Source organism: Anopheles arabiensis, chromosome 3 (assembly GCF_016920715.1).
Source record: "Anopheles arabiensis isolate DONGOLA chromosome 3, AaraD3, whole genome shotgun sequence".
NCBI lineage: Eukaryota > Metazoa > Arthropoda > Insecta > Diptera > Culicidae > Anopheles > Anopheles arabiensis.
Genome location: NC_053518.1, coordinates 70,377,732 through 70,399,755, shown reverse-complemented (window position 1 = coordinate 70,399,755; position 22,024 = coordinate 70,377,732). Strand labels below are relative to the sequence as shown.

The following is a 22,024-nucleotide window of genomic DNA, read 5'->3' as shown; positions in this document are numbered from 1 at the left end:
AAAGCGCCCATAAACACAACGTTGTGGTAAGCAGCTGGTTTAGTAAGACAGCACTGCAAAACAAAAAGAAACAAAAATGGCTACCACGACGGTGACACCACGCGCTTCACGCTCACCCTCCCCCTGACGGAACACCCAACGACCACCCAAACGCGGGAACCTCCTTTCCAAGCAACCCAACAAGCGCAGCCGAACAGATGAATCACACTGTCGTGTGGTGCGCTCATTAGCATTCACTTTTAGCCTGTCAATCCTCCCCCCCCCGTACATGAGGCGGGCGGCACACCAATCACGGTTAACGGCAGCCACGGTGCCTGGGCCACCACGCCCGATCGGTCGAACGGTAACGAAATGCGCACCAAAACGAGCACAATCTTGGACAACTAATCTCAAAGCAATACACCGGTGGTGCACCACGATATGCGCCATTAGTTTTACCCCTTCAGGAAGGGGAGGTGATGGAAGAGAAAGAAAGAGAGGAGTGGACACACGATTGGCAAATGGCTCCCCGGCGAGATCGTACTGACGGATTGCTAATTACCGATGCCAAATTGGAACATTTAAAAAAAGAAGGGACAGCAGAACAAGTGGGTGCCGTTTAGGTCCGGATACGGTAACTTGGTGCGAAGTGAGACGACAAACCTGTCCGTCCTGGGACCGGAGCAGGCGTTTGAAAAGCGTTTTACTGCGGTAACGCGCTGTGTTCTGAGGTTTATTAATTCGTTTCGAACTTGCCACTTGACGAGCTCGTTATCGTTCATTCGGCAAATCGGACTGTTTTTATGAGAGCGCGAAGAATTGGACAATTATTACCCTTTTTCGGGGATGTTGTCCAATGAATTCTCACGATGGAGAAGCACTGATTGGTGCCGCGCACAGTGAGCATTCGGGGGAGGAATGAATAATTAAGTAACAATATTCCCCTGCTGTCTCATCCTTCTCGGACGTGCTAATAAGGCACGCATTTCTTACACCAACTACTATGCTGAGTCTCAACTAGTAATGAGGAAAAAACCTGGAATTTAATGCCTTTTTTCAATCGCAGCAACCACGGGCTTTGAATCTCAAATTGGAATGAACTGTTTCTTATAGGAATGGGAGAGGGTCAGGAGAGTTATGCCGCTCAGCGATCAGCAATGCTCTCATAATTTGCAATGCTTTTGATGCTTACACTTACACACGACGACGCTTATCCTACACACACTGCACAAAGTGCAGCAAAACGTGAGCCTATGTGCATTTTTTTCATCTCCAGCTGCAGGTTGGAAGTATGAGCACGAACAAACACAGATAATCATGTTTGTGTGGTAAAGGGGGGGAGGGGGGCAAGACTGACTCCCTTCGGATGGGCAGCCGGTTTCCGGTGTGGAATAGTACGATTTTCCGGGAAATGCTACACAACATCATCGAGCTACAGTCTCGCGCGCTTGTCACACTGGTAAACACAATGCCTAATAAAGAAATCATTAAGACACACCAACCAGGCAGCGAAGGACAAGTTGGTGTCCAGGAACGGACAACTTTGGACAACTTTGGACGCAAGTCGTATCCCACACACACACACACATGCCTTGGGACCGCGGGGGCAAGAGGCAAGCAGGGAGACCTTGGTCCTTTCGAAACAGAACCAACACCGGTGGTTTTTGTACGACTTTTGCTTTGATTTTCATTTGCAAGTTGTTTGGAGCGTAGAAGAAAGAGTTTAACGGGAGGACAAATAAAGGTTAGAATCTTTTGACATTAGAAACATTCAAGTCGAAGACAGTTGAACAAACGGGTCATTACCGGGCAAGGTACAAGTGTCTTGGCGAAAGACATCTCCCCCAAACAAAACAGAAGAGGAACACAGTTGCCGTTTACCGAACTTTGTGTGGTTTGTGACTGGTTGCGCTTGCCGTTAACTGCCCTTTTTAAAGCAGCTTCCGGGATTTACTTTGGAAGTCACCAGGCACACAAACACACAACGCACACAAAACCCAAGACAACAATCGACCCCGCTTCGAAGGCGCTGCCGACGACTCAAGACGACTGTAACTTCAAGAGACAACTTTACAAGCAAACTTTCCTTCCCTGACGCCACCCCAATTCCAGTGTCTTGTTTCGTAAGAAGTGACCGAAGGGCATTGGGATTGGCATGAGCATGAAGATACAAATTGGACAGGATATGTAGCCGCTCCCCCGCTTCTTGGGGAGCGGGTTTCTTAGGGGCTGTCACATAAATTATACACTACTGGCTCTATTGTGTAAACATGCCGTGTTTTGAACGGTTCAGTTAAGACATCTTGTACTTCTTGTGCTGGAGTAGTTTTTGGATCGTTCTTTGATATGTAGATCCGGTAGTTTGAGTAGTTTCTCGGGATCGGATTTTAAGTAGTTGCAAACAGGACATCTTTTAATCTTTAAGATATTGAAAGCAATTTATCATTTTGTGTCAGTGATAATAGACAGCAGCGTCATCTAACAGAAACGAGTAGAACTACGACAAAAGTATATTGGAAAGTAAATTCTTAAAAGTCCAATATGATTCTAAATATATCCATACGCAATATTTCATACTAAAATCATTCAGAATGGTTTAATTTGAAATTCAATGAAAAGTCGCAACTAAGAATTCAAAAGAATATAGGAAAAGAAAACATGCAAGAAAGACAACGTCTATAGAAGAAGATTAAAAGAAATCACATTTAAGGTGATTAATAACTATAAAAGTCGTTAAAAAAGGAAACAAAATTGACAATGGAAACAAAAATAGATTAAAACAAAAGTCCAGTAGAGATAAACGGTTAAACATATCCAGTGAATGGACAAAATAGATGGAACACAACATTCAATACCTTCATAATGAACTCAATCATACTCTAATGCACTCAGATTAGCTCACTCAACCTCCAGAGAACATTGCGAACACACACCAGGAGAATGCTGTCGTACAACAAGTGTCGTAAATTATGCTAAGGAATGCTAAAATTGCTCATCCTTCACTCATTGATAAGACGTTTGAGCAACAAGTGCTCAAGCCAGCCATCAATGTCATGTAATCTGATACCTCACGGGGGACACATTCCTTCCGAAGAGCTGTCTCTCTAATGACGATTCCCGAGTATATCTACCTTCCTGGACAGAAGGTTCGATCTTACGCTCATTAGTACACGTCAAAGGTGCGACCATGAGTCGCACCGTTTCGCACTTGAAAGATGACCTCTTCCCAGTGAGCGACTTCAGATTTTGTGTAATTGTTTACTCTGAGAAGGAGAAGAGTTGCGCTTTACTTCTTTTAATTACCCGTCGCGCCTATACACATACAACGGGCAGCGCGCATCTGGCAGGTCCCGTTTTCCCAGGAGAGATCCTCTTCCGTTTTCCTTTCGCTCTAAGGCGATAATGGTTGGACGGTTGTGCCATGATTGATTGACCACCTGTTGTTCAGTGCAAACTTTCCAACCACTGTTGGAGGGTGACTCGGGGTGACAATTTTATCGATCGTTTTCGAACCGGACCCCGGGACCGGGACCGAGCGGCCCGTTTAGCGATACGGGTGGAATTTGTATCGGTGGCGGACGATTTCAAAAGAGCATCGCAATTTCCTGTCTTCCCTCTTGGCAAGGTAGGTTAATTAATTGTCCATCGGTCGTTAAAACGTGTGCTCTGCGCGGGTCCCAAAGGTGCCAACCCCCCGTCCGCGGGGCTTAAGGTGACCCGAGACACACATACACACACACACACTCAGCAGGAGCGAGCAAAGAAAGTCTGAATTCCACCGCTCGACAACATATCCACCACAACAGCCGACAACAGGGTTGCAAATTCCTTAAATCGCTCCACAACATGTCGCGTCCTTGTCGTCCCCTTGCACCCCGTCTATGCCATTCGCACTGTACACAGACACATCACCTTTCCGTCGGTTGTTTGTTTTGTGTCACCCAAATGATCAACTCCGGATCGCCTCGGGCAGGGTGTGATGGAACATGAACGACGACGACGACAGCTTTTGATCCGTTTGTCACGGTTAAGTGGTGGTAGCGCCACCACAAATCAATGTCCAATCGCCAGACCATCACGGGAGACGTGTTGAGGGATTGACAGGACACAGGGCTGCTTGGACGTTACCTTGACTTTGAGCGGGCTGGTTTTTTTTCTTCTTGTTCCTGTTTCATTGGCATCGGGGTAATGCCAGCAATCACGCGAATCGCAATTATGCTCTTTTGCCGATCCGAGCCTCAGAGCGACTAATCGATCGATTACCGTGCAACAGGTTTTTAAACACTTCCCAATAAGGTGTCTTTTCTGTGAGGTGGTGGAAAACAGGGAAGGGCATTCTAGTGGACTTTGTAAAAAGTGGCCGGCAGGTCTTTGCTTTGAAACCTTGAGGTTGATTGTTTTGGTAATTAAATACGTCGAAGTAACTCCTTCTAGTACAACTGAATCTTCTGTTTAGGCATAAAGTTCAAAAAGTCTTGGTAAAGTAATCCTCACAAGATTCTACAGCATAGAGGGACATTCATCTTGGAGAACCTTACAGAAGGGTGTACTATGAGGCATCCAATACAGGGTTTTCGATAGGCATATAATAGACTCTTTCAGAGAGATATAGAGTTGTTCGGAAGTAGGCGTTGACATGTTCGGTTATACTGTAGAGCTGCCACTTTCGTACCCCTTGCACTTCAGCTTGGATCATTCTTAAGTCAGGAGGTAAACAAACGGGTTTCGAAAAAATATGTTTGTTTCAACTTCTTTATGTATTAAATAGCTTGGGGAATGATTATTAGCTACTTTTAGGATTTTAAAGAATGAAAAATTGAACCCTGCGACACAGTGTGTAAACAAAACAAATGACAGCACTACAGAATCGCTGAACATGGCAACGCCTACTACCGAACAATTCTATATCTCGCTGAAAGAGTATTATACGCCTGAACAAAACTACAACTCGCTGAACATGTCTATATAATCCTCGAAAACCCTGTAAATCAAGTGGGACAATATTGTTGAAGAATAAATCCGTTGACCTGAGAATAACATATTTCGGTGAGAAATTCGAATGACTTCGGGGATGAATATCACAAAGAAACAAGTCATCTGGTAGAGACTACAGCTTAGCGAGATGCGATTCAATAAGCCGGTGTATAATTATACACGAACGCCTGATACAATATGGCAAATCAAATCTGATACAATATGGCATCCTTTGAACTCAGAATAACTTCTGAGATAATTTACCCTTAGAGAGACTTCAGATATGAATATCCCAGAGACACAAGTCATCCTGGAGAGGCTACAGACCAGCTAATCTTCACATCTTTTCGTACTTATACGTAACAATTCTGTTTAGCTTTTAAAGCAAACTACCCCTTATTGCATTCTTTGAACTCAAAATAACATACTTCTGTTAGAGACTTCAGGGGACTTTGTTCAGAGAAACAAGTCATCTTGGGAAGACGTCCAATCAGCAAGAATTCACTGTACAACCCTTTTCGTGCTTATCAGCAACAATGGTGCTCAGTTTTATTAAGCAAACCATCCCTTACCTGTTCGTGCTTCTTCAGATAGCCAAGCCGCGGGAACGTTTTCTCGCAGAATTGGCAATGGTAGGTGCTGCTGCCGGCACCCCCACCCAGGCCCTTGCCGTTGTTATTGTTGTGATTGTGGTGGTTACTACTGTTGTTGTTGTTGTTATTATGCTGTTGATGGTGTTTCGAGGACGACTTGCCACCACCTTCCTTGCCACCGGTCGAAGAATGTCCACCGATACCACCGGCCCGGCGATGATGCAGATGATGCACATGCCGCGGGTGCAGCTGATGATGCGGGTGATGGTTCCGGTACTGCTTTTCACCGGCGGCGCCCGAATCGAGCGTAGTTGGCCCATCGTTTGGCTCGGGTATCGAGTTGGGCGTTGTCATGCCGTCCGAAATTGAGGGCGAAAAGCTGGACGAAGTGTGGGACGAGTATAGCTCTGTATAAGTGTAAAGAAGTGAAGAGAGAGTGAAGAAAAGTTCAATGTTTGTTTTCAAAAATTAGGTTAATTGATTGATTAGATATTAGATTAAAAACTCACACACACAAACTCACACACACAAACACACACACACACACACACACACACACACACACACACACACACACACACACACACACACACACAATAATGAAAGAGGCAAGCGATAATGACACACCATTTCTTAATGTTATCAATCACAATTTTCGCAAACACACTTCACGCATGAATTTGCATTATTTCTATTATTTTGTGCTACCAACCAGCAACAATGCTATTGGAAGGGGTTCGTCTCCTGCTCATACGATGAGATAATAAATTCAATCTCTGCCCTATATCCTTGTAAATATAACAAAAAAAACAGGAGGGCAGAAAAGAAAGGAGGTAAGAGTTGCAATTTTTCCTCCTCTGCAACTTTGTTCTTGTGTGTGAGTTTATGTGTTTTGAGTATCTTTTCCTTTTCCACCCTCATTTGCAATGCCATCAACAAATGATATCCCATCAACCACTCTATCCATCCATCCAGTCATTCGTATTCGTTATTTGGAGCTTGTTTTTTGAGCTCTTCTCGAGTGTGCGTTGTTTTCTTTCCTCAAGATGTCATTGGGTGGAAAGAGCGAAATAAAAAGGATACCTTTTACGGAACCGAAAGCAGGAGAAATTTAAATTTACGACCTGTTGATGTGCATCGCTAGCGGCGGTAAAAGGATAAGAGAGAGTGATACTAACAACCTAACGCTAACATGAAAATTGATGTCTTGATTTGTGGAGCATATTTGGAGCTTCACTTTCAGAGGACGCTTCAGCGTGTGTTCGGGTTGACCCAATTTTCCCAACGAACAAGCTAACAGTGATTTATCATTTTTCACATACATAAATATTTTGGAATGATTATCTCTCTCTCTCTCTCTCTCTCTCTCTCTCTCTCTCTCTCTCTCTGGGTATAACAGACGGTTAAACTTAATATTCAAGAGCTTCACAGTATGCTGAGTATCGCACTAAGCTGTGCCTTACAAAATGATTCCTTAATTTATATTGTCTTATCATTCACGGACGGTCGCCGATCACAGATGCACCACACCAAACTCCAAGTGTAAATTAATTTCCTTATCCGGCCCGCGTCACCTACAACAAACAAACACTCACTCAAACACACATCTCAAGTACAATTATTTACATCCTGTTTGGAGGCCGCCCCGCCCAAAGCTACTGTACCGTGCTCTGTTCTTTATCCGCCGCTCGGGTGGGGATTTCGCTCTTGATTAATCTTAAGTAACCATTCCCCTCCTTCTTCCCTTTCCCTTTTCTCACCCACCCACACACTTCATTACCACCTAATTGTATCACTTTGGACCAGGGACACGAAGTAAAAAAAAACTGATGGACTGCCGCCAATTGACGAACAAGAACAGCCCTCTCTCGCTCGTTCAAATTAAACTGCCTCATTTCCATGCGCAAAGAGCTGGCGTGCGCCCAAAAACGTGCGATACCAAAAGGAAGGGACCTCGGAAGTGTGAGGTTAAGTGTGAACCCATTTCCCTTTCTCCCCGCCCGATTCAGATGGCGAGAGGCCCCATTTTCCGCACATTAAGGCCAATTAGGGGTGGCTTGATAAAAGTCGAATCTTGTTGCGGGGTTTTTATTGTGCGCTAAAGTGGTGCCTGGTGGAGGTTTTGGTTGTGGAAGATGATTGTCTTGTTCAGCGGAAAAGTGCAAACATTTTAAAATTATTTCATTACTTGCGAATTTTTCTTCTCTTTCAAGATTTAATCCATGTTAACTGATATCATAATTATTTTACAGGGTTCTCCAGGGGTTCTCATAGCTGTGGGACACTTTCTTGACTCTTTCTTATTGGAAGTGAACCCTTTTTGGACAGACTCCTTGGAAATTCCTGTTAGATTTGTCCAACAAGGGTGCTATAGAGTCCAATTTCCATTACATTAAGTTCATTTCGCGTAAGAAAGAGTCCATAAAGTGTGCCTTAAGCCACGAGAACTCCTGCAACACCCTGTAAAAACGCTCAGAATTAACCTCAAACTATTCTTTTGTTCTCCATCAAAAACCACAACAATCGTAGTAGGCGTGCGTATGTGTACGCGCACAGTAGGTGTTGATGATGCGTATGGTCTGCGCGCCCCACACGCTACCCGCGCAGGAGGCAAATGAATTAATGAAAATCGCTTCTAATTTAATTGCCTCCGAGAGCACGCTCATGTGTGTGCATGTGTTCATGGAGGCCACCGCCACCACCACACCACAGCACAACAGCTGCAGCTGGTGCTGTGGCCGCCCGGGATTCGTTAATCCGCGCAGCACCGAAAGGTCAACAGGGTATATCCGGTTTTCTTTTTATCACTTACTGCTGCATATTGCTAATGAAGCGGCAGCAGCAGCTCCCTTGCAACCACGCGTGGACACACTAATTCCTGGTGGCCCCCCTGTTTCCGGTTTTGATGTTGGGCATGTTGGGCCCCGCCGTGCTCGATCCCATTGGTGACGGACAGAACACACGCGGCACCGAGGAGTGCGATGCGATGTGCAAAAGCGATGTTTGACCGGGTGTGCTGATGTGACGATAAATCGTCTTTAATCTTGATATTAAAACTTTAATGTCATAATTGCTCTTCCCCACCCCCAGAAAGCTTCCCCCTAGCAGTCAGTCAAGTGGCAAAGTGGGATAAAACGCTTCGAGTGTGGGGAATTATCAATTGTTTCATGTTCAAACTCGCAACGTCTCCCTCCGGCTACCGATCGGGGCTGTGCGAGTGATCTTGCTCTGATGATTGCTGACCACCGTCCACTGGCCCCATGTCCCAGGGAGGGACACCGTGGCGCGATACGATCAGCGGAACGGATCTTTTTGAGCCGTCGTCGACCGTCGCGCCGTGGCGCATCTGGTGGTGCTGCGATGACAGCGTTTTGCTTTGCGTTTTAATTGAAACTTCCTTTCGCGTGCTGCTGGACACTGGCTGGCTGGACCCTGCCGCGTGGTGTAATTACAGTGGGGCGGTAATTTTTTATTTAAATTTTGTCCCTATCATCATACTGCTCACGAGGAGGTTGGTTGGATCTGTGTTGTGTCGAGAGAGGGCGAGTTTTGTCGCCACACAGTGGCATTATTAAAGTCGTGTGGCGTTTGTGTAAATGAATCCCGCTCCGGTTAATAAAGGGCTAAACTGATTTATGGGAGTTTTTGGAGGGGTTTGTGGTGTAGTGGATGGAAATGATTAGAGGGAAAGTTTTGTTTTCAGTAGGGTAAGACACGAGTGCGTCGTTCGGTGTTTGGAGTGAGGCACATTAGATTAAATATTTTTGGGACAAATTAATTATTTTATTTGGAAACGAAGTTGTTGCACGCCATTTATGTAGTTATGGTACCTCGGCTATTTTACTCCTCGTATCACAAATTTAAAACAAAGACGATTCATGTTGTTCTTCGTATATTTATATATATTATTTTTTGTAATAATACATAACGGTCTGTATTACCTCAAACATACTGATTGATCACAAATTTTGGTACGCCCAGATCCAGCACGATTAAATCAAAGCATAATCGCAAAGTGTACCCATGATGCTGTGTCTAAGCTCTCAATCTAATCCTGCCAAAAACCTTGAGTTTGAGTTGTGTTACTGACGACATAATAGTTGACTTTTCAAGGACATCACATTATCCTATTGTTAGACGCAATGAAACATCTATTAGGCAGAAATAAACCCAACTCAAAAGGAAGGAGAAGAGAAAACAGAAAACGAAAATAAACCTCCAAATTTGTTTGAGATTTCTTGCCTTCAATAATGGTTAGGCCGGTTTGAAGAACGCAAATGTATACCTTGAATGTACGTTACAACATAAATGAAAGGAGAGGATAATATAGTCTGCTTTCAAGCTTGTGAATTGTATAGATCCTATTAAATCCTATAAATACAATTGAATAAATATTATAAATAGAGACATAGACAATGATACATAGAAAAATATTCACAATAATTAGAATAATACATATTGACTATACAATAAGCCACACATTTTGGAGTGAATTCAACGGACATCCTTTTCTGTATCTCTGGCTCCTTAATTCTAAGATTGAGCCTGCCTGAAGGTAAAGTGAAATAAACTAAAAACGCCGACTTTCACAAGGCTGGTCAGGTTCTATTACCGTAGGAAGCTCTCTGACTATTGTAGTTATGATGTAATGATAATAAGTCTAGGAAGCCTACCGGTTACAACCTACTCGGTCAACACCGAAAGAAGAAAAAGGAAAAAATACACTTTTTACCATTTTATACCAACTATTAATTATCCTAGTAACGAAACGATCTCTCCTTAGCTCGATCTATAAATCTACCTATCTGGTCGGCTTCTGGGTATGTGCCGTCGCATCTTTTGATCACATCACCGATCCTTTCCTATTCAGATAATAGCATTCGATTGAACAAGAAAGAGTGTAGCTATTAACAATTCCTTTCTTATTAGAAACAGCTGGACGTATCAACAATGCTGATAAACCAACTAGATCTAGTTGCACAAATATGGAATATGAAAATTCCTATATGTGGAATTTGATCGATAGAATCGGTCGTAAGGCAGTATAACATTCGCCTCGAGTTGCACAGACCAAGTGAGCCGAAGGCAACAAACAATCAGGATTAATAAGGAATGACAAAGAGATGATTTATGATCAGTTTACTGCAAGCTAGACGCCACCTTCAATTAGCAGTGTTTTATTAGAAGTGAAAAATTGGAAATATTTAATAAAACCCCCTGTCACATTAAAAACTGTATATGTTTATCGGGCATTGAAGTCTTTTGCACTATTTTGGATGCTTTCTTAGCTTGCACCACTTATACACGGAGGACCTTTTCTATGCGATAATTACAGCTGCTCCCTACAAATCCTACCTTGTCCGAGGGAAAACTCCTTCATCGCACCGATACCACCACCCAATGCACCGGGCGCAATCATGCCGCCGACACCGAAAGCGTTCGTGTTTTGCTGTATCTTCTCGATCAACGTTTCCAGTCTGGTGCTCGGGCCACGGTAGAGCATCTTCAGCGCCATCGCAACGGAGCGAGGCGCACGGAGGTAGCAGCGCACACGGAAACACAGCACAGTACCGAATCGTTGTAACAGAACAAGGCGGGACCACCTGCACGCACCCACAACATGATGGGCCAAGCAAAAAATGAGGCAAAAAGGCGCTTAACAACTTGTACTTGTAAACGTTCACAACGAACACAAATCACAACACACGGAACAAAGTAACAGTAACATTGGTAAAATAGTAAAACAAATTCACTAAGAAACACACTCACGAGATCACTTGTAGTAAAACTGTTAACAAAACAACACACACACACACAAAGGCAACGCGCGACGGAGGGCACCCAAAATAAGGACACTGCTGGTTTTCGGGAAAAGAGGAAAAAATCGAGAAAAATCAAATTTTGTTTTTTCCCCAGCAAAATTTTGATCAATTGCTCAAACGGAACACGCCACCGTTGAAGTCACTCTGCAGCATCACTTGTGTAGCATCACATCAACACACACACATACACCAACGCACACATTCACAGGTCACCCAGCTCGATACACAGGATAGTCAAGGTGGTGTATCCCCGGGCTCTAGCACGCAGGCAGCAGCACAGACCGGAGAGCGAAGCGCAACATCATCACCTAAACCTTGCCGAAAGGTGAATGAGAGCCCTGTTGGGACGCGAACGCCACCAAAGCGTTGCCGACGACGCGCACCACGAATCGGTGTGCCGGGTTTTTGGCCCTCGGTCTCGCCCGGGGTTCGCGCCCATACACCGATTCGTTCGAATGCGTGCTGCGAGTGTGTGTTGTGCTGCTGCTGCTGCTGCTGCTGCCGTTGCTCCTAACCGCTTTTGGGAGAGCGAACGAGAGCGCGAGACAGCGCGATTGCGATTGGCGTACGGGCGCGCACGGAGCGCAACCGAGATGGAGATCTCCCTTACGCCCCGAGATACCGCCCGAGACGCCATTGTAGTGCAGCGGTGGTGGGTTGGTGCCATCGAGAGGGTTGAAATGTTGTTGCGTGGTGCCACAGCACCCCCCCCCCCTCTACTTTTGCCTGCTGTTCCCTTTTCCGCTTGCGCTTGGCTTATGTACGGTGAGGAAAAATATAAACAAAATAAATGAAGCAAGCAGAGCACGGGGCCTTTGGGTTCACCTTTCGCTTGCCCAATGGTGTTGCTGGCATGCACACAACTCACACCGAGGGCTGAACGGCCGGTGAGTCCTAGCCGCCGAACACAGTCACAGTCCGGTCGTCCTGTTTTCACTCGCAGGTGACAATTAGTCGAAGACAGAGCGAACAAAGGAACATTCGGGGGACTTTGTGAGCATTCTACGGGGAATGGGAGGAATGGGCTGGATTTTTGGGTGCTTTTATCACACAGGACACTCCCGGTAGGGCACTGCATACACCCGAGGGTATATATAATAATACATTATTATCATAAGAGCTTTATTAATTCAATTCTCTACTTAATATGGAATCGCGATCGAATGGCATAAAAGAATGGCAAAGCATTTCGTCCCAAAACAACAGTGAACAGGAAATCCTTTTCCCGTATCCCATATCCTTTAGTTAGAAATGGCGGCATTCATTGTGTTTCAGTTTTTTGTTTGTGTTTCACCAATTGCATTTGCCGCGGAAAAAGGCAGCCCGGCCCCAGTTAGCGGATTCATTTCGCGCAACAATCCAACAAAAAATAAAGGCTTAATTGTTGAAAGGGCGCAAACCAAAGGGAACGGCACAGTTCTTACCAAAAACCAAGGCAGGTAACAGTGCCTGCAGGAACCGGCAGTCTCCAATTGGCGATAGAGAGAGAGCAAGGATTAAATTACGCCGACAGATTTCACGTTTCCGTGATCCGATGGCTCGTTTTCGTCGAAGGGGGACTGGTTTTGCGGTTTGGTTTGTTTGAAATGTGAAAAAATCTTAAAGAAGAGAATTAATGCTTTTTGTCTGGCAGTAGTACAGGATGGACCCTTTGGCAGATTGGCGTCCATTTTGGATTGAAGGTGAATTAAGTTTCAATTTCGGCTGTAAGTTTTGGGGGTTTTTTTCCTCCTACGAAGCTCTTTTTGGTTTTTACTGTAAACTCAATGACACACAGCGTGGTCAGATATTTGTTTTGTAGATTGAAAATTATAAAGTTTAATTTTGGGAAAATTTGTCCAACGCTTTGAATGATTTATCTGTTGCAGTATCCAAATTTGCCAACTGCAACTTGTTGCAAACAAACTTCTAGATGCAATTTCGAACTGATTTAAATGAAAAATCAATATCAATACTCCACCCACAAACTCTCGGAAGCCGAAAATCAGCTAAACAACTCCCACAACCGTTCAGGCTAACCCGTCACGGCACCACAACTTATACCGAAAAACCCAACAAAACTGTCCGCTGTGGTTTTCTCCGATTTTCCACCGCGTACCCCTGCTCTTCTGCTTTGGGGGTTTTGGATTTTTCTCTGCTCACAATTCTGCTGCTTCGATCTACGTGTTTCTGATTTCGGTGAACGAAATGAAATATTCATAACCGTTCCTTATCCCTTTGCCGCCTCTGCGTATACAACACGTCAACGGGAACTGGGAACTGTTTCTGCCCACGTCAAAGCCAACCAGGGTGTGTGTGTGTGAATATGTGTTGCTTCAATTTGCAAAACCACTCCGGATACTGATTTCAATTGTGATTCTGCTCTTTTTTATCCCTTGGTGATGGACAGCCCTTTCAGCCGTCCGCTAGGTTCGCCCTCCATGCACACACACGCAGACTGTTTTCGGTCGAATTTAAATGTGCACGGGCAGATGAATGCATTTACCACACGGTGGTGTCTGCTGCTGCTGCTACGATATGTGCCATGTCTCTCCCGGTCACCGAAATCTATTGGTGGGCGAAATTGTACAAAATTTTCCCATTTGTATCGAAATTTTGCTGTCTGTGTGCCATCCAGGGGACTTGGGGAAGACATGCGGCTGCGATACACATTCTCTTTCCTTCACTGTCCGAAAAATAAGTTCCACTTACTGGTGGTGTTCACTACTTTTGCTGTGGTGTATTTTTGTCCCCAAAAATAGATATACATACACCAACACAGTCCGATAGAGAGACTATCTGACACAGGGAAACAATTTATTCCATTGCGCACACACACACATCGTTATTTCAATTAAAAAGTCACCAAATCAACCTTATGGAGCAATGGAGAGGGGGGGGGAGGTGAAAAGTTGCAACTAAATGTACTTTATGTGTTCTCTGTGCTGTGTGGCTGCCGGATTGACGGTGGTGTAGCACAGCGTTGACAATTGAAATGTAGCATGTGGTACGCTATTTTGAGGTTAAAACAGTACATTTTGTCACGATGTTAAGGCTTGGTACTTTTTGTGCAACGTACGATAGTTGTGTTAATTACCTTGGAGGGCAAAGCACAACTATATATAACTTTATAAAACTTTGCTGTTTTAAAGCAATTTATGCCCTTTTGTTAAACATTAGTTGGCAGTATTTGCCTATAAATCTGAAGAACTTACTGTTCGAACAAATATTTATTACTATATCTTGAGAAGTTGACACTCTTTGTGGAAGGATTGGAGGCTCTATTTGCGCTAAAGGTATGAAGTTGAGCACTTCTGTTCAACAATGTTCAAATAAGCTAAGAAAATCTACTTCTTTACAGCGAAAATTGAATGCAAGACGAAATACATAATCATAGTCACCAATCTTACAGCTTTTCGGAAAATATTTTGGTCTAGTTAAGTAGATCAACGTACATGTTGCTCCACCAGCTTAAATGGTATAATTATTTATAAGAAATTAACTCTTGCGAGACTATCTTATCCTCAGAACTCCGATGAAGTCGTATTACTAATTCTAATGTGATGCAACAGATGCATTGCGTGGTATTTTGTCACGATCTACCCTGCCTAGGTCGTAGGTCAACTTGCATAGTCAATCTACATTATGCAAATCGCGTTCAGCCAAAGACTCTCCAAGCTGACGGCAAAACGCTAGCGCCTGCACGCAACTTTACGCATCCAACTGTCAATCAATTAGCAAAAATCGCGAAAAGATGTTGTCCGGTACAAAAAAACAGTTTGCTAATGAACATCACCAGCATTGCAATTTTCGCCCCAAAATTGACTCCGAACAAACGCTGGATGGGCTTTGTGTGTGTGGCATTTGCACCAATTTGCATTTGCTGAACCGCAGCGTTGTTTGTTTTTTTTTCTTTACTCTTTTTATTATCCTTATTTTACGGGCCAGGTAGCGAAATTCGAGTTTGCGCCATCATCATCGTCACCCTGTAGCTCCACCCAGCGCAAAGGTAAACAACAACAGCAGCAGCAGCACCGCAGCGCGTTGTCGCTGCTCGACTTTTAGGCCACGCCTTTTTGCAGTAGCGCCTCTTCACTCTCGCTCGCACCGACGGAGCTGCTCGTTTGCTCGAATTTTCAAAAAAGGAAAACGAACGGCCGCACACACAGCAGGACACACCGGCAAACCGGGGTTGTTGTTATGTACTTGAGGCACTCTTTATTTACAGCCCCTCAGTTGGCGTTTAGAAGCAACATGTGGTTGTTTTGCCGGGTGAGTGCCAACGTTAGGAGAGTTTATCCCTGCGGCTGGAACGAATAAGCAAGATCTCTCCCTTGCAGGTGTGGTTTTTTTTTCAAATATTTCGAACGAGCTCGTTTCGAGTGCCGTCCTCCGTGCGCACGCTTTTCGAGCGACTGAAACTGAAGAAAGGGGCGAGCGTTGAAATCTCTTGCGGCAGTCCCAGCAACCGCCCGAATTCGTGCCGCTGGACCATTATTTGTGGGCTAATTTGTGTGCGAGCGCACAGCGCACAGACCGTGAGTGGCCGGATATCCGGATACGGTGGCGCAAAAACCTCCCATTCAAACCAAACCCAGCGAAGCACCGGATCCTTGGGCGGATATTTAGCCCTATAAATTAAAGCCGTCCCTTCCTTCCTACCTTGGCGAGCAGAAAAACAGCGCCATTCATTACAACCCCCTCCTTCCCGCCACTCCAGAGTTCTGTTTTGCAATCCACGCTCCACGATTGTTGGGAACCCGCACCGGAACGAGTTTAGCGCGGACCCGCCGCCATCGTTTGGTCAGGAAATTGGCGGAAAAACAATGAAACCAAATGACCCGCCACGGGCCATGGGACAAAAGGCGTGCGCGCACACACAGCAACGGGGTAGGATTTTATCTCGACCGGAAAAGGCCATCCATTGCACCGTGAGGTGGAGGAGATTTTGTGCAGCCTTAGTTGGAAGCAAAAGAGGAAAGGTTTTTCTTTCCATTTGTCAGCATCGCACGCAATCGCAAAAACCGTTTTTGAGATAATGTTGTAAGATAATGGGCTAGAGTTGAGGGTTTTTCAAGAATTTAGAGCAGATCCTCAAGCTGACCTGCAACAAAAGAGCTCTGCAGCACTACTCGTGTCCAGGTGATGGCGTCCTGTGCCTTATGCGACAGTAATTCAGTGCTTTAGAACAACTTTATCTCAAATATCTATTCAAACATTTCTATTCAAAAATGTATGATCCACCTATCACGAAAATTTCGAGTTTTAGAATGTTTATGTCTTATAGTTATACGCTTCAACTAGATTAATGTCGTTAGTATCAATATTTGAACCAAAAAAATATGCTTCAAGGATCAAGAATGTACTAAAATGAGCCTTATTTAAGGCAAATTCTATTGTAACCTTCCTTCATAACATTGAACTGCATTGAAAAGCCCAGTTATATGCACCCCTTCCGTGCTCGACCTTAATTTATTCATCTGGTGCAGCTGCTGCGTCATTCAAACATCAAGAATCAAATGCAATTCCTACCTCTCTGAAGCAGTAGGCGGATGATCGGGTCAACAACAAAAAAGAAAAAAATACAGCTCAACATGATGAGATATAAATCGCATCGCATGCTCTCGAGTGTGTGTATGTACTCTGGTTCCTCTGGCGGTCATACGCGCCGATGTCGCCATTAACGCGCAAAACGCGAGCCGCCCGTGATCGTGTACGCATTTTAAGCATCTGCAAATCGTGTGGAACCATTTAGTGGAACCATATTTCAGAGCAGATATGATCCGAAAAGATGTGTATGTGCCTGTCGTAAGCAGAACAAAACCACACGTACATCAAGCACAGATTGGTGTGTGGTTGTTGCTTGCTTGGTGCATGGTTTTGCCGATTGAGATGGAAGTAGGTAGTAGTGGCAAGGTACCAGTTCTCCCCCCAAAAAAAAGCTTGTCCCACGTCTTAACTCTTCCGCGTTGTCTCATTTACGACAGGCGACCGGGCGAATGGTCACATTTTTATCCACTCACACTTAAAGTACGATTTATTCGCAAACGTGATTGAGATTTTTGGGCGATCCCAAAAAGTGGCCAGGTCCCGCTTTCGGGCCGCGAGTCTCCGCGACGCGAATGTCAAGCGGCAAAATGGTAATTACAACTGAGAAACAATATTTTTATGTATTTTTATTGCCCTTGCCTCGCTCATTACCTGGCTTCTAGCCGTGGAACTGTGTTGCAAAAGGAGGTCGAGATATCCACTCAATCGATGGCGAAATTCCAAGAAATCCTTCAAATCTAAATTCCAGGATTCTTGAATTGCTTCACTTTTTAACGCTCTTAAATTACCCTAATGGACGCTTCAGACTGTCCGGTTGGAAACAAATGAGGTCAATTAAACATTCTCAACTCCTAATATTTACCTTTTTCCCGATGTTCCTACTGCAGTAGCGCCATCGTGATTGACTTCTGTCATCCCATACCCCATGTTCCCAGGTCCTCGATTCCCATTTTTATCTCAATCTCGACGGTGATCGGGGTGCGACCGTTTTCATTCCCCTCCCGGCGTGGTCCCTTTTTTCTCACTCGATTAACGAATAATTACCTTCCTGAAGGGAAAGGTGACATCCCAGACAAAACTAGACATCACTGACCAAAACCATGGTCCTTACTTAATCATCCAATCCAATGATTCGTCCTGCGTTGACGAATTACACCAGTGACGGACAACTGGAGTGGATCATGAACATCATTAATCAACCGTAAAGGAATATCGCAAAGAAACGCAGATTAACATCTTTGAGTCGACAGTGTCTTTTAGGTCCCTGAGGGAGTTTTTTGTTGCTCTCCATCTCTACCTGCTCAATTCTTGGGCAAGTTCTTGCTATCCGGTAAGATGTTATCGAGCAACAGTCCCGGCAAGACCGTTCCATGTCGCCCTATGCTTCACGCTGAGCTCGGACGAGTTCCGGCGGTGGTCGATCGAAAATGAATCCTTGTTAAATTGGCCCAAAAGTTCGAAGCATGTCCTTTTCGTTGTATGACTTATTTGCGTAGCTCGAAATAGAGAAAAAAAAGCAAAAGCCTATGTTTTGATCACATTTGACTCTTCTGGCCAACAGAAGTCGGTCGACGGCGTTAGCGACGTTGGCGACGAACCCTAAATCAATCAAATCCTTTAACCCCGTCCCAACGCTGGCCGTGAAAAGTCCCTCTTTTTCTCGTTGACAGCGCTGACAGCGAATGGGTCAAAACACTTTAACTCTGCCCGTTGAAGTGACCCGTTTCTGTGTGTACCTATTCCTCATCCATCCACCGCATCTCTTCCCCAGAATTTTGTGGTGATTTGGACGAGTTGCAATCGGACCGACAGAACAGTGGAGATAAAGGTTATGGGTGAGTTGATGTGCTCACCCTACTACGACTGATGAATAATTAATCCAGTACACAGTTTGACCGATGCGGATGTGGCGTATTCGATAAGGGTTAGGGGAGCCGTCAATTTTCCGACCAGCAGCATCATGCAATAAAAAGAAAGTAAAAACAACTTGGGAAGTGCTCGGGTTGATCCCTCCCAACACTTTGCAAAATGATTGAAGGTAAAAAAGGAGTATGTTAAGGACAGAAAAAAGAAGTCACGTCGATGTATAAACATCTAAAATGAATCTGAAGTGATATAAAACCAGATGTAGACAAGAAACATTAAAGTCAGGATGATTCCAAGTCACATAAAGCTCCATAGTGCTGCCTGTTGTAGGAAATGTCATCTTATCTTGAGCCCCGCGTTGATCTTAATCGCATTATGTCCGCCCTTGGTGCATCGGAGGACTGTTTCGTAAAGTAGAGATCAAAAATAACGTCACTAGGAAGCTCCAAATACTGTTTCCGAGTACTGCAGGGTTTCTAGCATTGTATAAGTTCCATCCGAAAAGCGAGAAAAAAATCATTTTAAAATACAATATTAACATAAGAAATGTTACTACCCACAGGAAGCAATTTAAAAGGAACAGGAAGTGTTTTGTGCGGTCCAAGAATGAGTTGCTTTGCTTGCTTCAATATATCTAGCAGGATCCAGTAACGATTAACCTTTCCGGAGCAGCGAATCATTGCGATTCGGCACGCCACGACTAGCCCCCAGTCGGTTTCTCTGCTGGAAGAAGTTCACAGCAGCAACAAAATACGATAACAACACAAAAAAAAAAAAAAAAAACAGGAATGCATACAGGTGCAACTAACAAAAAAAATCAAGGTTTAAAACGTGTATTGAGAAACTGTGCAAGGAAAAGAAGTAAGGAAGAGCTTGAGCTAACACAATCTATTTGGTGAGTAGACAAAACATACAAACCTCCGACCGAATGGAGAGTGACTGTGTATGTGTGTGTATGTAGATATTCATTCATGTTTTTTTTATTCTTCTCCTTCAATGCAATGTTTACTCGTTCGTTTTATTCTTTCTGTAAAAAGTACACACACACATAGAAATAAAGCGGAAAGCAGGGAATTAAAAACACCACCACTTGATGCCCGGAGAAAGAGGACCACTTGAGTGATGAATCAATTAATCCACTACAAATCGATAGTGCAGCGAGCGAAGGCAACAGGGCAAGCATTGGAGAGCGTAGGTACGATGTTTTGTGGATTAAGAGCCGCGATCTTCTTTAAAGCTTTCAATAGAGGAGGGTTTTTTTTGTTAACACCAGCCAGTCTCTCTTCACCAAGACACAAAAGTCAACACACATGTGTACCGGTTGGGCCATGGGGTTGGCCGGTAAACCGGAAGTGGCCGCACGCCGGCTAAGCGGCTAATCGAAAGGAGTTGTTAGAAAGAAGCCTCCTTTTTTCTCACGTGGAGATTTGTTGAACGAACAAGACCCCCTTTCTTTAACGAGTGTTGTGACCCACACCCGGCACTCATCATCTGCTTCCGAATGCGTCCCACATACACACACACACACAGCAAACAAGGTGTGAAATGATGATGGGCCAGTATAATCCAGTTTTAAATGTTCCTCAAGGAGAACTAATCACTTTGATGGAGCTGTTTTCACTCGTTTCCTGTTCTTGATTTGTTGCCTGAGATGATTTTTTTTTCTACGCTATCGCTTTTCCACAAATGTCACAGGAATAGTAATACGTTGTGGTGAAGAAACTGGATAATTTAATACTCTTACTACAGAAAAAGCGATGCATTCCATGTTCCATAGATGATTTAAATTATTCCATAAGTTGATGTGATTCGATAAACCTTTAATCTTCTAATATTTAATATACCAAAAGATGAACTATATTTTCATTGTGTTGTAATTTATAGAACACACTTATACAGATTTGCTCATAAACACCATTACAAAACATAAACATAGAAAAAAAACACACAGTTCAAACTGCTTCCAGGTTAGGTCACCGCAATTCAAAGCAAAGGTCTTCGCATAAATCATTACAGCAACCGTAATTTAAAGGGTAAATAAATAAGCTACCGTTGCTCTAGCGAAGGAATGCACTTTTCCCTACTCGAGAGTCCGGTGTGTCGCGTGTTTCGTGCCATTGTTTAACGTTGCCTTTAGTTTTTCTTGTTGCCCCTTTGCTCCTATGTAAATGAGCATACTTTTGGTCATTTTACCGTTTTCCTGACAAAGCGAGGAAAGTTCCTCCCGGTAACACGGCAGTACCTGATCTCTTTATGCACTGGCAAAGGAAAAACCTCCACCACCAGGAGAGGTGTACGGTTCAGGTAAAACAATCGGATAAAGCATGCTGTAGAGCAAACGGTACCGCTGAGCGAGAGGAAGTACCGGAGCTAATTGCTGTGTAGTTTAAGAAGTGCGCAAGAAAGTGCCGAAAAAACAACCCGGATAAAACAAATCAGGCACAGAAATTTTGCGTTGCCATACTGAGAAAGCGAAAGAGGGGGGGAGAGGGTCAAAACAATGCCGGCAGATAAATTTAAGAAAGCCAAAAATACATCATGCAATCTGTCAAACGCAAGCAACGGTGTAACAAAGGAGAGTGAACCGCGCATCATTGTCCCCATCCACGAACAGATTGCAGCGGGATTGCAAAGAAAATTTCTACTTTAAGAGGTAAACACAGAGGAACTACATCAACTCAACTCTCCTTCTGCTTCTCCTCCTCCTGCCATTCTCAGCAGCTTTTCACAAAAACGAAAATTCATCCTCCCCGGGGGGGCGTAGATAGTGGGGCAGATAGTGTTGCGTGCGGCGAATGACACGAGCCACAGGAATGAACCCGTGGAATGCTGACCCACCCCGTCTTGAATCGTTGCAGGGAAAGGGTTGGAAGGGCTGCTGGTGGTGGTGGTGGTGGTGGTGCTACCCCTTCTGCTTCGCCAAGGGCAAGCACGATTAAGCACGAAACAAGGCAAGGGCAGTGACGTGAGGAAATGTCAACGGTTTTCGATAGTACATGACTTTTTGGCTGCGCTCATGACGCGGAGGAGCAGCCACGGTGCAAGTTGGTACAATTATTATTGCACCACATCCAGCAGAACAAAGGGAGGGGGCGAAAGGGGGGGGGTTCAAAGAAAGGTTGATCATGTGCTTGAGCCGTACGGTTGATAAACGGTCTGTGACAGATAACAGCAGCAGCAGCAGCAGCAGCAGCAGTGTAAGAAGAAAGTGCAATCTTTTGTACAATAAATCCTTCACTAGGAAGGGTCGAATGTGTATGC

The 22,024-nt window shown here is 44.4% G+C and overlaps 1 protein-coding gene across 5 annotated transcripts in view; it reads right to left on the bottom strand.

Annotated features, from left to right (window-relative positions):
- The window catches only part of LOC120903051 (zinc finger protein 423 homolog), a 77,787-nt gene that overhangs the window by 9,406 nt on the left and 46,357 nt on the right, over positions 1-22,024 (bottom strand). For 4 of the 5 annotated variants that reach the window (XM_040312245.1, XM_040312246.1, XM_040312247.1 and 1 more), the window contains exon 4: positions 5,526-5,953. In XM_040312245.1, coding sequence (XP_040168179.1) covers positions 5,526-5,953 — 428 coding nt within the window. Of the gene's footprint in view, positions 1-5,525; positions 5,954-10,901; positions 11,681-22,024 lie in introns of those variants that run through there. The other variant, XM_040312248.1, reaches the window with a different exon arrangement.